At 46.6% G+C, this 15,499-nt stretch overlaps 1 protein-coding gene across 8 annotated transcripts in view; it reads right to left on the bottom strand.

Annotated features, from left to right (window-relative positions):
- PPP1R12C (protein phosphatase 1 regulatory subunit 12C) overlaps nucleotides 1-10,686 on the bottom strand; it is a 131,040-nt gene extending 120,354 nt beyond the window's left edge. For 3 of the 8 annotated variants that reach the window (XM_056541986.1, XM_056541987.1, XM_056541991.1), the window contains exon 1: nucleotides 10,218-10,683. In XM_056541986.1, coding sequence (XP_056397961.1) covers nucleotides 10,218-10,664 — 447 coding nt within the window. In that variant the 5' untranslated portion in view covers nucleotides 10,665-10,683. Of the gene's footprint in view, nucleotides 1-10,217 lie in introns of all 8 variants that reach the window. The other 5 variants (XM_056541989.1, XM_056541992.1, XM_056541990.1 and 2 more) reach the window with 4 other exon arrangements.
- Between the last annotated feature and the right edge of the window lie 4,813 nt (nucleotides 10,687-15,499).

Raw genomic sequence — 15,499 nt, 5'->3', positions numbered from 1 at the left:
AACCATGGTCAGGTCACAAAGCCGGATGCCAGGCAAAAATGTGACTGTGACTCCGGTCGCCACATTGAAATGAATGAGATACGGGCTCCGGTAGAGTGAAACTGTAGTTTGAACCCAGTCTAACACTAACTTATCCAGGTAAGGCCCCTTTCACACTACAGGTATCATCCTGTTAAAAACCTCCGTCATGAACTCCTGTCAAATAGTCCTGAAAACGGCCGTCAAAAAATTCTATTCATGTCAATGGGATTTTTTGACAATGCTTTTGCATTAGTTATGTCCGTTTTTTACTAATGTCCGTTATTTTGACGGCACAAAAGACGGTGCATACACCAAATTTAAGTCTATGGGAAACAGATGTTCACAAAAAACATCCCTTATCAGTGTTTTTTTTTTTTTTATCATCCATTTTTTGTACTGAGCATGCTCAGTACAGCATCACAACCAGGAATCACATGGAAATAAAATAACAGACATAAAACAACGGATTATAACGGATGGCACATGTCCGTTATTTTGACAGAATGTCGGTCAAAATTGGTCATCAGTTATCATCCGCTGTATTCAGTAATTTCATTCATTTTTTCATGACCCGTTATTGCTGAATAACAGGTGTCAGAATGCAGGAACATAACTGTAGTGTGAAAGGGGCCTTATTCTGAGGTTTTTTTCTTTTTTTACATATTGTACTTAAAGTGGTGATTTTGGTCGATACTTTCCGCATGTGTGTTGAAAATTTCATAATTCCATGAAAATTTGGAAAAGTTAGCATTTTTCTGAATTTCAGATTCTAAGCTTGCAATAAAGATAGTCATGCCATATAAATAAGTTATTATTCATATTTAAATAGATGTCTTCTTTACGTTGGCACCATTCATTAAATGTCTTTACTTTTTTAGGACCTCACATGGGTTGAAATGTCTGGCAGCAAAATTTCTAAACCAGATATTCTTGCAGATTTCACTACAGAACTCCTTTAAGATGCAGAGGCCTTGGGGTACTAAAGGCAAAATGACGTTTTCATTGGTACCATTTTGGGGTACATGTGACACCGACCGTTTTCATTCAATTTTCTATGAGGTGGTACGAATTAAACAATGAATTAATCCTGCCTGTCAGTGAGCTTTTTTGTTTTTAACTATATAAATGACATGATATTTTACACTGCAGTTCAGTATGATTATGGCAATACCTAATTTATGTACTTTGTTTTATTATACTTACAATATAAAACTATTTCTGTAAAAAAAATAAAAAAAAACATGTTTGTGCGAGAGCCATCATTTTTTATTTTCATACCGACAATGTAGTGTGAGGGCAATTTTTTTTCTGGAATACATGTGAAATTTTGGTCACTTTTAGAGATGAGCGAACTTACAGTAAATTCGATTCGTCACAAACTTCTCGGCTCGGCAGTTGATGACTTTTCCTGCATAAATTATTTCAGCTTTCAGGTGCTCCGATGGGCTGGAAAAGGTGGAAACAGTCCTAGGAGACTCTTTCCTAGGACTGTATCTACCTTTTCCAGCCCAGCGGAGCACCGGAAAGCTGAACTAATTTATGAAGGAAAAGTCATCAACTGCCGAGCCGAGAAGTTCGTGACGAATCGAATTTACTGTAAGTTCCCTCATCTCTAGTCACTTTTTATTTTAGCTTTACCGTAACGACATTAAAAAAGCAGTTTTTTTTTAAATAATTTTTTATGGCATTCATTGTGCAAGTGAAATAATGTGATTGTTTTATTGCTTGGGTTATTTTGGATGGGGCGATAAAACTTTATAAATTATTTTTAATAAAAACAACATTGTGGGACAGGGGGATTGTGTATGTTTATTTTTATTTACTGTTTATTTTCACATCTATTTTTTTACTGTCCCACTAGGGGACTTGACACCTATGTATACCGCGATTTATTATGCCTGACACACTGACAGGCATAGCAGATCAGACTGCCTCGTAGCCAGGAAACCAGAGGCCAATTGGAGGTCTCTGGTTGCTACCATCAGAACCCCGCAATCACATTGCTTGGTCTTGACGGAGGAGAGAATGAGCTTCCACCTTGTGAACATCCTGATTGTATCAGAAATGGCTTTAAAATGTCCGGAATTCTTACATCTCTAAGCAGGTGGAACAAAAGTAAATTTAAATAAAATAAACACATACTCATCCACCGCCAATTCCCCACTGGCACTTTTCCTCTAAAGGAGTTGTCAAAGAGTCTAGGAAATTAAACTACACACAGGAAATGTCTATTCACTTGAGGCCATGAAGTTCTGCAGCATCCGACCACCAGTCTACCATGTCCAGCATGTGACCACTGGCAGAGACCAGCACTTGAGCAGAGGGTTTAGCAGGTTAGTACTGTAGAGTTATTTAGAACACTTCCTGCAGCTATAGTTCTATTCCTCTCAGACAATGATGGCAGAACAATGTGGCTCAGCACTATGTCACTGGTGTCACAGAGGAGCCATCTCCATGGTCTGGGATAGATCCAGCTAATGTGTGTGCGTGTGTGTGTGTGTGTGTGTGTGTGTGAGTGCGCGCGCGAGTCACATCAGTCACTACACAACATCAGCAGTGACATCTACAAGGGCAACAATGTGTAATGCAAAAGTCATCAAGTCAACACCGATTCAATGATGGAGGATAATCCAAGGGTCAGGACATCTTCAACCGGACTCCATAAGTATCTCAGTACCACATGATTCACCAACTGGATTCCCACCTGGGTCCTGCCATGTACAGTGCCCATGCAGTATCTGAAAACCAGCAGGCACACAACCTCTCTCCCAGGGCACCAGTAGGTATACAGCTCCCTAGTAGACATTGTGTGTGTATACAGAGCCCAGCAGTCATACACTCTATATACAGCTCCCTAGTAGACATTGTGTGTGTATACAGAGCCCAGCAGTCATACACTCTATATACAGCTCCCTAGTAGACATTGTGTGTGTATACAGAGCCCAGCAGTCATACACTCTATATACAGCTCCCTAGAAGACATTATGTGTATACAGACCCCAGCAGTCATACACTCTATATACAGCTCCCTAGTAGACACTGTGTGTGTATACAGACCCCAGCAGTCATACACTCTATATACAGCTCCCTAGTAGACATTGTGTGTGTATACAGAGCCCAGCAGTCATACACTCTATATACAGCTCCCTAGTAGACATTGTGTGTGTATACAGAGCCCAGCAGTCATACACTCTATATACAGCTCCCTAGAAGACATTATGTGTATACAGACCCCAGCAGTCATACACTCTATATACAGCTCCCTAGTAGACACTGTGTGTGTATACAGACCCCAGCAGTCATACACTCTATATACAGCTCCCTAGTAGACATTGTGTGTGTATACAGAGCCCAGCAGTCATACACTCTATATACAGCCCCTCAGACATTGTGTGTGTATACAGAGCCCAGCAGTCATACACTCTATATACAGCTCCCTAGTAGACATTGTGTGTGTATACAGAGCCCAGCAGTCATACACTCTATATACAGCTCCCTAGTAGACATTGTGTGTGTATACAGAGCCCAGCAGTCATACACTCTATATACAGCTCCCTAGTAGACATTGTGTGTGTATACAGAGCCCAGCAGTCATACACTCTATATACAGCTCCCTAGAAGACATTATGTGTATACAGACCCCAGCAGTCATACACTCTATATACAGCTCCCTAGTAGACACTGTGTGTGTATACAGACCCCAGCAGTCATACACTCTATATACAGCTCCCTAGTAGACATTGTGTGTGTATACAGAGCCCAGCAGTCATACACTCTATATACAGCCCCTCAGACATTGTGTGTGTATACAGAGCCCAGCAGTCATACACTCTATATACAGCTCCCTAGTAGACATTGTGTGTGTATACAGAGCCCAGCAGTCATACACTCTATATACAGCTCCCTAGTAGACATTGTGTGTGTATACAGAGCCCAGCAGTCATACACTCTATATACAGCTCCCTAGTAGACATTGTGTGTATACAGACCCCAGCAGTCATACACTCTATATACAGCTCCCTAGTAGACATTGTGTGTGTATACAGAGCCCAGCAGTCATACACTCTATATACAGCTCCCTAGTAGACATTGTGTGTGTATACAGAGCCCAGCAGTCATACACTCTATATACAGCTCCCTAGTAGACATTGTGTGTGTATACAAAGCCCAGCAGTCATGAACTCTATATACAGCTCCCTAGTAGACATTGGCCTTCATTTACTTAGAAAATCGGGTTGTAAGTCTATGTTGCTTTCTTACCCGACTGCTTTTTTCCCCTGGTATTTATTATTATGTCGCATCCTGTTTGTCGCACGTGGGTTTTGTTGGTTTTGCTTTCCAATTCTGAGCTGTCGGGAAAAAAATCCACAACAATTCAACAAATTCGGGTTGGAAACCTTTATAAATACGTGGGAAAGCTCAGAAATGTCGGGTAAGGCCCCCTTTTTCGGGTTTGGGAGAATGCACATCGGGTCTGTCGGGAAAAAATGTTGCATCTTGTCGCAGACTGGCGCACGATGTCTGCGACATGGCGCAGACAAAGATGCGCCAAAATAACCCGACAAAAGAAGTCGGGTTTAGAATAGTAAATGAGGGCCAATGTCGGGAAGATATATCAAAACCTGTCCAAGGGAAAAGTTGCCCAGTTGCCCATAGCAACGAATCAGATCACTTTCACTTTAAACAAGGCCTCTGCATAATGAAAAAAGGGATCTGATTGGTTGCTATGGGCAACTTTACCTTTGCGCAGGTTTTGATAAAACTCCCCGTGTGTATACAGACCCCATCAGTCATACACTCTATATACAGCCCATCAACAGACATTGTGTGTGTATACAGACCCCAGCAGTCATACACTCTATATACAGCCCCTCAGACATTGTGTGTGTATACAGACCCCAGCAGTCATACACTCTATATACAGCCCCTCAGACATTGTGTGTATACAGACCCCAGCAGTCATACACTCTATATACAGACCCTCAGACATTGTGTGTATACAGACCCCAGCAGTCATACACTCTATATACAGCCCCTCAGACATTCTGTGTGTATACAGACCCCAGCAGTCATACACTCTATATACAGCCCCTCAGACATTGTGTGTATACAGACCCCAGCAGTCATACACTCTATATACAGACCCTCAGACATTGTGTGTATACAGACCCCAGCAGTCATACACTCTATATACAGACCCTCAGACATTGTGTGTATACAGACCCCAGCAGTCATACACTCTATATACAGACCCTCAGACATTCTGTGTATACAGACCCCAGTCATACACTCTATATACAGCTCCTCAGACATTGTGTGTATACAGCCCCTCAGACATTGTGTGTATACAGACCCCAGCAGTCATACACTCTATATACAGACCCTCAGACATTGTGTGTATACAGACCCCAGCAGTCATACACTCTGTATAAAGCCCATCAGACATTCTGTGTGTATACAGACCCCAGCAGTCATACACTCTATATACAGCCCCTCAGACATTGTGTGTGTATACAGACCCCAGCAGTCATACACTCTATATACAGACCCTCAGACATTGTGTGTATACAGACCCCAGCAGTCATACACTCTATATACAGCCCCTCAGACATTGTGTGTGTATACAGACCCCAGCAGTCATACACTCTATATACAGACCCTCAGACATTCTGTGTATACAGACCCCAGCAGTCATACACTCTATATACAGCCCCTCAGACATTCTGTGTATACAGACCCCAGCAGTCATACACTCTGTATACAGCCCCTCAGACATTCTGTGTATACAGACCCCAGCAGTCATACACTCTGTATACAGCCCCTCAGACATTCTGTGTATACAGACCCTAGCAGTCATACACTCTATATACAGCCCCTCAGACATTCTGTGTATACAGACCCCAGCAGTCATACACTCTATATACAGCCCCTCAGACATTCTGTGTATACAGACCCCAGCAGTCATACACTCTATATACAGCCCCTCAGACATTCTGTGTATACAGACCCCAGCAGTCATACACTCTGTATACAGCCCCTCAGACATTCTGTGTATACAGACCCCAGCAGTCATACACTCTGTATACAGCCCCTCAGACATTCTGTGTATACAGACCCTAGCAGTCATACACTCTATATACAGCCCCTCAGACATTCTGTGTATACAGACCCCAGCAGTCATACACTCTATATACAGCCCCTCAGACATTCTGTGTATACAGACCCTAGCAGTCATACACTCTATATACAGCCCCTCAGACATTCTGTGTATACAGACCCCAGCAGTCATACACTCTATACACAGAATGTCTGTTGATGGTCGTATATAGAGTGTATGACTGCTGGGGTCTGTATACACAGAATGTCTGAGGGGCTGTATATAGAGTGTATGACTGCTGGGGTTTGTATACACAGAATGTCTGAGGGGCTGTATATAGAGTGTATGACTGCTGGGGTCTGTATACACACAATGTCTACTAGGGAGCTGTATATAGAGTGTATGACTGCTGGGGTCTGTATACACAGAATGTCTGTTGATGGTCGTATATACAGACCCCAGCAGTCATACACTCTATATACAGCTCCCTAGTAGACATTGTGTGTATACAGACCCCAGCAGTCATACACTCTATATACAGCTCCCTAGTAGACATTGTGTGTGTATACAGAGCCCAGCAGTCATACACTCTATATACAGCTCCCTAGTAGACATTGTGTGTGTATACAGACCCCAGCAGTCATACACTCTATATACAGCCCCTCAGACATTGTGTGTATACAGACCCCAGCAGTCATACACTCTATATACAGCCCCTCAGACATTCTGTGTATACAGACCCCAGCAGTCATACACCCTGTGGGGGACATGTATCATTATTTGTGTATGGTAGAAGCATTTTACCCCTTTTGCCGAATTCTAAATAATGTGCTGAAGCGCTAAATTTATCAATCAAGCGCAATGAGCTTCATAAATTAGAATCGATGATTTAGAGCATCTTGCTACGTCAAGTCCAAGATGGCTTATATTTGTGTTAAAAAAAAAAAAGCTACTTGCGGAAAATTTTTGGTGTAAAGGAAAAGTACGCAGTTAATAAATCCGTGCGTACTATAGATATCAATCCAAGGTACCCCGAATCAGCCACATCTGGAGGACATGCTCTACCAAAACGTGCGCAAAAAAATGCGCAAAAAGACGGCTTACGCTAAATTTTGCGCAAAGAAAAAATACACACAAAACAGGGGTAAAAACTTTGATACATGTCCCCCTGTATGTACACCGCCCCCAGCAGTCACTCTATGTATATGAAGGCCCCTAGTAGTCACAGTTCCCCCTAGCAGTCATAAAGTGTATATATACAGCCCCTGGTAGTAATGCCGCCTCCCAAGAGACACACACTACACTATGGCACCCCCCAGGAGTCACACACACCATACAGCCTCCAGTAGTCATACATTCTGTATGTGCACAGACCCCTGCATACACGATTTATATATACAGCCCCCAGAAGTCACATGATCTGTATGTACAGCCCCCAGTAGTCAGTATCCTCCAGTAGTCATATGCTCTGTATGTACAGCCCCCAGTAGTCATAGTGCCCCCAGGTGTCACAAACACTGTATGTACAGGCCCCAGAAGTCACACACTCTGTATGTACAGCCCCCAGTAGTCATAGTGCCCCCAGGTGTCACACACTCTGTATGTACAGCCCCCAGTAGTCATAGTGCCCCCAGGTGTCACACACTCTGTATGTACAGCCCCCAGTAGTCATAGTGCCCCCAGGTGTCACACACACTATGTACAGGCCCCAGAAGTCACACACTCTGTATGTACAGCCCCCAGTAGTCATAGTGCCCCCAGGTGTCACACACTCTGTATGTACAGCCCCCAGAAGTCACACACTCTGTATGTACAGCCCCCAGGAGTCATAGTGCCCCCAGAAGTCACACACGCTGTATGTACAGCCCCCAGGAGTCATAGTGCCCCCAGAAGTCATACACGCTGTATGTACAGCCCCCCGGAGTCATAGCGCCCCCAGGTGTCATCCACCATGTACACAGCCCCCAGGTGTCATCCACCATGTACACAGGCCCCAGAAGTCATAGTGCCCCCAGGTGTCATCCACCATGTACACAGGCCCCAGGTGTCCTAGTGCCCCCAGGTGTCATCCACCATGTACACAGGCCCCAGTAGTCATAGTGCCCCCAGGTGTCATCCACCATGTACACAGGCCCCTGTAGTCATAGTGCCCCCAGGTGTCATCCACCATGTACACAGGCCCCAGGAGTCATAGTGCCCCTAGGTGTCATCCACCATGTACACAGGCCCCAGGTGTCATAGTGCCCCCAGGTGTCATCCACCATGTACACAGGCCCCAGTAGTCATAGTGCCCCCAGGTGTCATCCACCATGTACACAGCCCCCAGTAGTCATAGTGCCCCCAGGTGTCATCCACCATGTACACAGCCCCCAGGTGTCATCCACCATGTACACAGGCCCCAGTAGTCATAGTGCCCCCAGGTGTCATCCACCATGTACACAGGCCCCTGTAGTCATAATGCCCCCAGTAGTCATCCACCATGTACACAGGCCCCAGTAGTCATAGTGCCCCCAGGTGTCATCCACCATGTACACAGCCCCCAGGTGTCATCCACCATGTACACAGGCCCCAGTAGTCATAGTGCCCCCAGGTGTCATCCACCATGTACACAGGCCCCTGTAGTCATAATGCCCCCAGTAGTCATCCACCATGTACACAGGCCCCAGTAGTCATAGTGCCCCCAGGTGTCATCCACCATGTACACAGGCCCCAGAAGTCATAGTGCCCCCAGGTGTCATCCCCCATGTACGCAGCCCCCAGAAGTCATAGTGCCCCCAGGTGTCATCCACCATGTACACAGGCCCCAGTAGTCATAGTGCCCCCAGGTGTCATCCACCATGTACACAGGCCCCAGAAGTCATAATGCCCCCAGGTGTCATCCACCATGTACACAGGCCCCAGTAGTCATAGTGCCCAAAGGTGTCATCCACCATGTACACAGGCCCCAGAAGTCATAATGCCCCCAGGTGTCATCCCCCATGTACACAGCCCTCAGAAGTCATAGTGCCCCCAGGTGTCATCCACCATGTACACAGGCCCCAGTAGTCAGTGCCCCCAGGTGTCATCCACCATGTACACAGGTCCCAGTAGTCATAGTGCCCCCAGGTGTCATCCACCATGTACACAGCCCCCAGGTGTCATAGTGCCCCCCGGTGTCATACACCATGTGCACAGCCCCCAGAAGTCATAGTGCCCCCAGGTGACATCCACCATGTACACAGGCCCCAGTAGTCATAGTGCCCCCAGGTTTCATCCACCATGTACACAGGCCCCAGTAGTCATAGTGCCCCCAGGTGTCATCCACCATGTACACAGGCCCCAGAAGTCATAGTGCCCCCAGGTGTCATCCCCCATGTACGCAGCCCCCAGTAGTCATAGTGCCCCCAGGTGTCATCCACCATGTACACAGGCCCCAGTAGTCATAGTGCCCCCAGGTGTCATCCACCATGTACACAGCCCCCAGGTGTCATACACCATGTGCACAGCCCCCAGAAGTCATAGTGCCCCCAGGTGACATCCACCATGTACGCAGGCCCCAGAAGTCATAGTGCCCAAAGGTGTCATCCACCATGTACACAGGCCCCAGAAGTCATAGTGCCCCCAGGTGTCATCCCCCATGTACACAGGCCCCAGTAGTCAGTGCCCCCAGGTGTCATCCACCATGTACACAGGCCCCAGTAGTCATAGTGCCCCCAGGTGTCATCCACCATGTACACAGGCCCCAGTAGTCATAGTGCCCCCAGGTGACATCCACCATGTACACAGGCCCCAGTAGTCATAGTGCCCCCAGGTGTCATCCACCATGTACACAGCCCCCAGGTGTGATAGTGCCCCCGGTGTCATACACCATGTGCACAGCCCCCAGAAGTCATAGTGCCCCCAGGTGTCATCCACCATGTACACAGGCCCCAGGAATCACACACTATGTACGGGCAACAGTAGTCATAGCGCCCCCATGTGTCAAACGCTATACATACAGCCCCCAGTAGTCATACCGCCCCCTAGGTGTCATACACTATGCATATATCCCCCATTAGAGATACAATCTGGATGTGCCCCTGCAGCCATAGCGCCCCCAGCAGTCAGTGCAGGCTCTCACCTGGTGCAGGGCGCTGATGCCGTCCGTGTTGGTGCTGTCTATGATCTCCTTCCCGTCCTCCCCCCTCAGCATCTCCTCCGCCTCCAGTAGGTCTCCCCCGGCACAGGCTGCCAGGAATTCCGCTGCCCGCTCGAACCGTACGGTGCGGCCATCCCCTTCTCCCCGGGAGCCCGGCTCCCCTTCATCCTCTTCCTTGCCGTCCCCAGCCCTCCTCCGGCGCCGCTGCCACCTGGGCTCTGCCGCCTCCTGGTTGGTACAGGAGCGGGCCCACTGCCGGAGCTGCTCCTTCCGCCTCTCCTTAGCTTGCGCAGCGGCGGCGGCTCCTTCCGCCATGTTTTGTTTATGGCTGTCCCTTATGCCGCCGCCTGAACCCCCCTTCTTCTCCTCCGCCCTTAACGCCTCGGATTCCTGCCGCCAGGCTGCTGCTCTGCGTGATGACGTCACCATGCTGCGCCCCAACGGCGTGATGGGAGATGTAGTTTTACTGTGTGGGATACTTGTAGTCTCATTTGATTTCTCTTTCTAAGACACTGGGTTTATTGGTAAAATACTGACAGATCTGTGAGCTAATAGAGATCTCTGTTCTCATGGAGATCGTCATGCAGTATCATGGCAGCAGTGTGGTCAGGGCCTTAGTGTACTAAGAGTGCAGCGACACCTGCAGGACGCTCCTGAGTACTACTTTATGTAACACAAATAGTGTTTCCTTTCTTGAATTGTATTTTATTATAGTGTATGCATCAGAAAAACATTTACAATGCAGACAATTATAATAAAAGAACATATATATGTGATAGCCTGGGGTGTAGGGTATATGGGGTGTAGCTGTGCAGTAATTAAAGGGTGTCTGATTAACTCTTTCTATTCGTGACGCCAGGGTGAGGACTGCTCTGCAATGCTTGTCCTACCGCCACCCTTCCCAAGAACGATTGGGAGGTATGAAATAATTGAATGTCCACAACCGGAGAGTTTGCTGAAAACAGTCGGAACTTTTACTGTCTCTTAGAGAATGACAGTGGTTGGGACCTCATGAGTCTATTGAGCTGAGGAAGGTAATTGTTTCAGTGATCCACTGGATTTAGGGGTTTAGATTCGGTCCAGTAATCATGCTAGCTTTAGGGGGATTAAGATTTTTAACTCACGTTTTAGTTTAGGCTGAGGCCGGCAGGTTTCTGGCCTAGCTTGTCTTTGAAAGTTGCGCAGATCCGTCCTGGTAGTCAGGCATCCACAAGAGCAGCAACCCAAGAGAGCGATCATTGGCTACAGCTCCCTTATATGGGCAGGGGCTGGACTAAAGCTCACTGGTCAATTACTTCTGTCAATCATTTTTGCAAAGGGTTATGGGTAAACATGTGACCCAAGGACCTCCAAAGGTCCTCCAACATACCATAGAGGAATTAACATAGACACATGACCGAAGGTCCTGCGACGCTACCAAGGTAAGTAGGGTAATATGCATTATATTAAATATATACATTATGAAATATGTACACATAAACATTATAAAATAAGAGAAAGAGGAGGCGACTAGGGGCTGTCCCACCTGGGGGACCCTACCTGAACGTAGTAACTCTGACTTTGGGGGCCACCATACAAGGTACGGTATGCAAAATGGTACCGGGACACCACAAACCCCCTTACTTAAAATAAGTCGGCCTCGACGTCTGTCCCCTAAGACAGAGGGATGAAGTGAAGGTTGCTTTATAACAGTCCTGGGCATAACTTTTCAAATGTCCATTAGTCAGGCTGTACAAACACTACAAGGTTATTTAACTTTTTTAAGGTGCAAACATATGCATGGGTAAACTCATGAACAGCATTACTTGGTTCATGAATTTAGTAACAGGGTGACATTATTATACATGAGATACATCCTAACACTTTTACTTAACATTTTTGAATCTCACTAGACATTTTTGAATCTCACTAGACATTTTTGAATCTCACTAGACATTTTTGGATCTCACTAGACATTTTTGCCACACTAGTTACCTGTTTAGTACACTGAGGGTTTTACTGGCTTGCCTGAGGCTATCTACCAATAAACTAGCTACTAGGGTCCATTGGCTACACGCTGTAATCCCTTGAACACAACAGATATACCTTACCTAGATTACCTTTTTGATTACATGTATTATTTTAGCTCGCAAGAACACCTACTGGCCGGGCAGGGCATCTCGCACACGTAAGAGAAAGAAGAGAACGGTTAGTGTACATAACAGTGGCAGGAATTGGAAAATGACATAGGCTACAATTCCTAAAGCGTTTACTTAAGTGTGAGATATTTTTTGTTGTTTGGTGTACTAAGTTTAAGTGAGGTAAGTACACTTGAGTGATTAGTTTGAGGTACTATGTGTACAGTACTACGTAAAAGGTCAGTCTTGGTACCTTAAGGGGGGTTTTCCCTGTGTAGACCTTTGAGATGGTGTTAGTGATGGGTGACGTAAATGTTACTCCCAGAGGAGCTGAGAGAGCCACCTACTAGCAACTACTACAACACCTATTGTTTACATTTTTTCATTTTTTTTCTTTTTGTGTACATGTGCATAAAGCAAAAGGTTTTTTTGTGTACAATAACCATTTACATTTAGTTACCTTGGCACAAATATTTATTAAACACTCCAACAAGGTTCAGGTGCATTCACCTGATAAGTGCAATTTGAGCAAAAGAATATTACGTTACTGTTGAGGTATTTACACATAAACAGACGTGCAAGGATCAGCAGTCCACCTGCACTAAGAGTCCGAGGTATTTACACATAAACAGACGTGGAAGGATCAGCATTCCACCTGCACTAAGAGTCCACAGATCACGGCTAGCGCTGTTTAGCCGGGCACACACTTACGAATCTCCTACAGCTAGGAGTCTCTTGGTCTAAGGACCAGGCACAAAAGCTTAATGGTTACGGTTTCAACTGGAACAGTCTTAGCATAGTCCTGCTAGGCACACTTCTTAAACGTTGCAGAAAAGTCTGTGAAGTCTGTGAAACTTTAGAAAAACATGAATGTCACACTTCAGAAAAAACTCTTGCGGTGTCTCCCTGCTCCTCTTCTGGAACCTTTACCCCTCTAAACATCAGAACCAGGCAAAGAATTTATGTGGCTTTCCCACACCACATTAGTGAGGGTAGAGTGTGACACTGTAGGGTTAAGATTAATAGTTGGTGCTGGTTGATTCGGCCCCACCTTCTCGTCGGAAGTGGGCCGCAGCACTTTCGTTGGTGCCTGGTGGGCAGACCAAACCTCCTCGCCGGGAGTAGGCCTAGGCACTGTGGTTGATGACCGCAGTTTAGACCAAACCTCCTTGGTAGGAGTAGGCCAGGGCACTTTGCAGGAAACAGAAGGAAGTGGCTGCTGCTGTAGAAACTCCTCCTCAGGCTCGTAGGTGGAGGCATCAGGAGCAGGCCATTTCGGCCTCAGCTGGAAGGGGTCCGCCTCCCAATCAGTGGATGGAAAATACTTGAAAGGAAGTTGGGTTGGAGCTGCTGGTCTGGTGACTGTGGCAGCCAACTCTCCTCGCAGGCCCTGGACGTGTGTGTATTCCACTATCTCACCCACTTCCAGGGAATGGAACTTTTTGTTGATGTATGGCCTCTGTACAGCTCGCCGGTTTACGAGGATGGTATAGGTGTGGCAATCAATGAGGGTCCTGTAGCCTCTGACCTTGTCGAACTTGGCCACTGTTGCTCTTCGACGTTCCAAGGGCTTCTCCCCTTCTCGGGGATATTCCCACATGCCAATATAGAGTGCCTCCATTTCTTTGGTGTTTTCTTGGTAGCGGATCCTCTCCTCATGAGGCAGATGAACATGCTTGGGGCATAAAGTTCTCAGTGTCGGGCCTTTAGCTTTTCCATCAATTCGGCCAATTCAGCCTCCTGACGGGCCCTTTCCCTCTGTGCCTTAGGGACCGGTGGAAGGGACTTCCCAGGCAGGGGTCGGAGAACATCATGCATGTACTGGATCATTTCAGGTTCATCCCCAAAGGTCCATTTAGGCAAGCTTGGTAAGTGCAGTCGTGCAACGCAGACAGGGGTATTTCTGGCTCAGGGCTGGTGGAGGAAGAAAATGCATCTTCTGATGGGGTACTTACAGAAGACTCCTCCGTCGGGATCTCAGCCCATGAACCCCATGTCCGGTGGTGAAGGGACAGTCTCACCGGAGAAGATGCTCCAGGTGTCCCAGCAATTTCCCCTGGAGGTGTATCCGGCCAGTCATCATCATCATCGGGAAGTGGGGGAAGATTGCAGGCCCCCTCTTTATCCAACGATAACTGCTGCAGACGGTCTGTAAGGTCGTGGAATAGTTGTACTGCGACCGCCAAAACTTTCCTTTGCTCTGGCGCCATCTTGGTGCTCACGCCACGTGGAACGCTGCTCTCCGCCATGTCTGTACTCTCCATCTCTTCCTGGTGCAGACTGAAGAGGTCGCTGTGCAGGGCTACATTATAATGGGCTTCTCCAAAATGGCTGCCGGCCGTAAGGACGTCATCAGTGCAGCCCCGACTTCCGGTCCCCCCGGAAACAACAGCAGTGAATTTAAGTTCCCTTTTGGCTGCGACACATTTACTTGACAGCCACGCCCAGGGGCAGGTCGTGGCGCAGAACAGGCCTTTTTTCGCGCGCTTTTCCGGCAGCAGGTTATCTCTTGCATCGCTGACCGGACTAGAGGATCGTAGCATATATTCACTTCTCACTTTACACATTTCTGCAGCCAATAAATTTTCGCCTCCCCCCTTTTCGCGTGTGCTCTCTGCACTCCGGCTCCCGACTCGAGCCCGCGCCATACAACGGTTGCCGTCTCAGGACGAGCCGGCTCTTCCTTAGACGGCAACCGGTTTAACCCCTTAAGGACCACAGGTTTTTTTCATTTTTGCACTTTCGTTTTTTCCTCCTCACCTTCTAAATATCATAACACTTTCACTTTTCCATCTACAAACTCATATGAGGGATTGATTTTTTGCGCCACCAATATTACTTTGTAGTGACATCAATAATTTAACCACAAAATCTACGGGGAAACCAGAAAAAAAAAATATTTGTGGGGCTAAATTGAAAAACAAAAACACAGCATTTTTTTAATTTTGGGGGCTTTCGTTTCTACGCAGCGCACTTCGGGTAAAAAGGACACCTTATCTTTACTTTGTTGGTCCATATGATGAAAATCATAATCAACTTATATAGGTTTGGTTTTGTTTTACTTCTGTTAAAAAATTATAATTTTATGCACGAAAATTAGTAGGTTTAAAATTTCCTCTTCTGACCCCTATAACCTTTTTATTTTTC

This window comes from Hyla sarda, chromosome 10 (assembly GCF_029499605.1).
Source record: "Hyla sarda isolate aHylSar1 chromosome 10, aHylSar1.hap1, whole genome shotgun sequence".
Taxonomy (NCBI): Eukaryota; Metazoa; Chordata; class Amphibia; order Anura; family Hylidae; genus Hyla; species Hyla sarda.
Note: the sequence above shows the minus strand (reverse complement) of the source record. Positions and strands in the feature narration are given on the sequence as shown.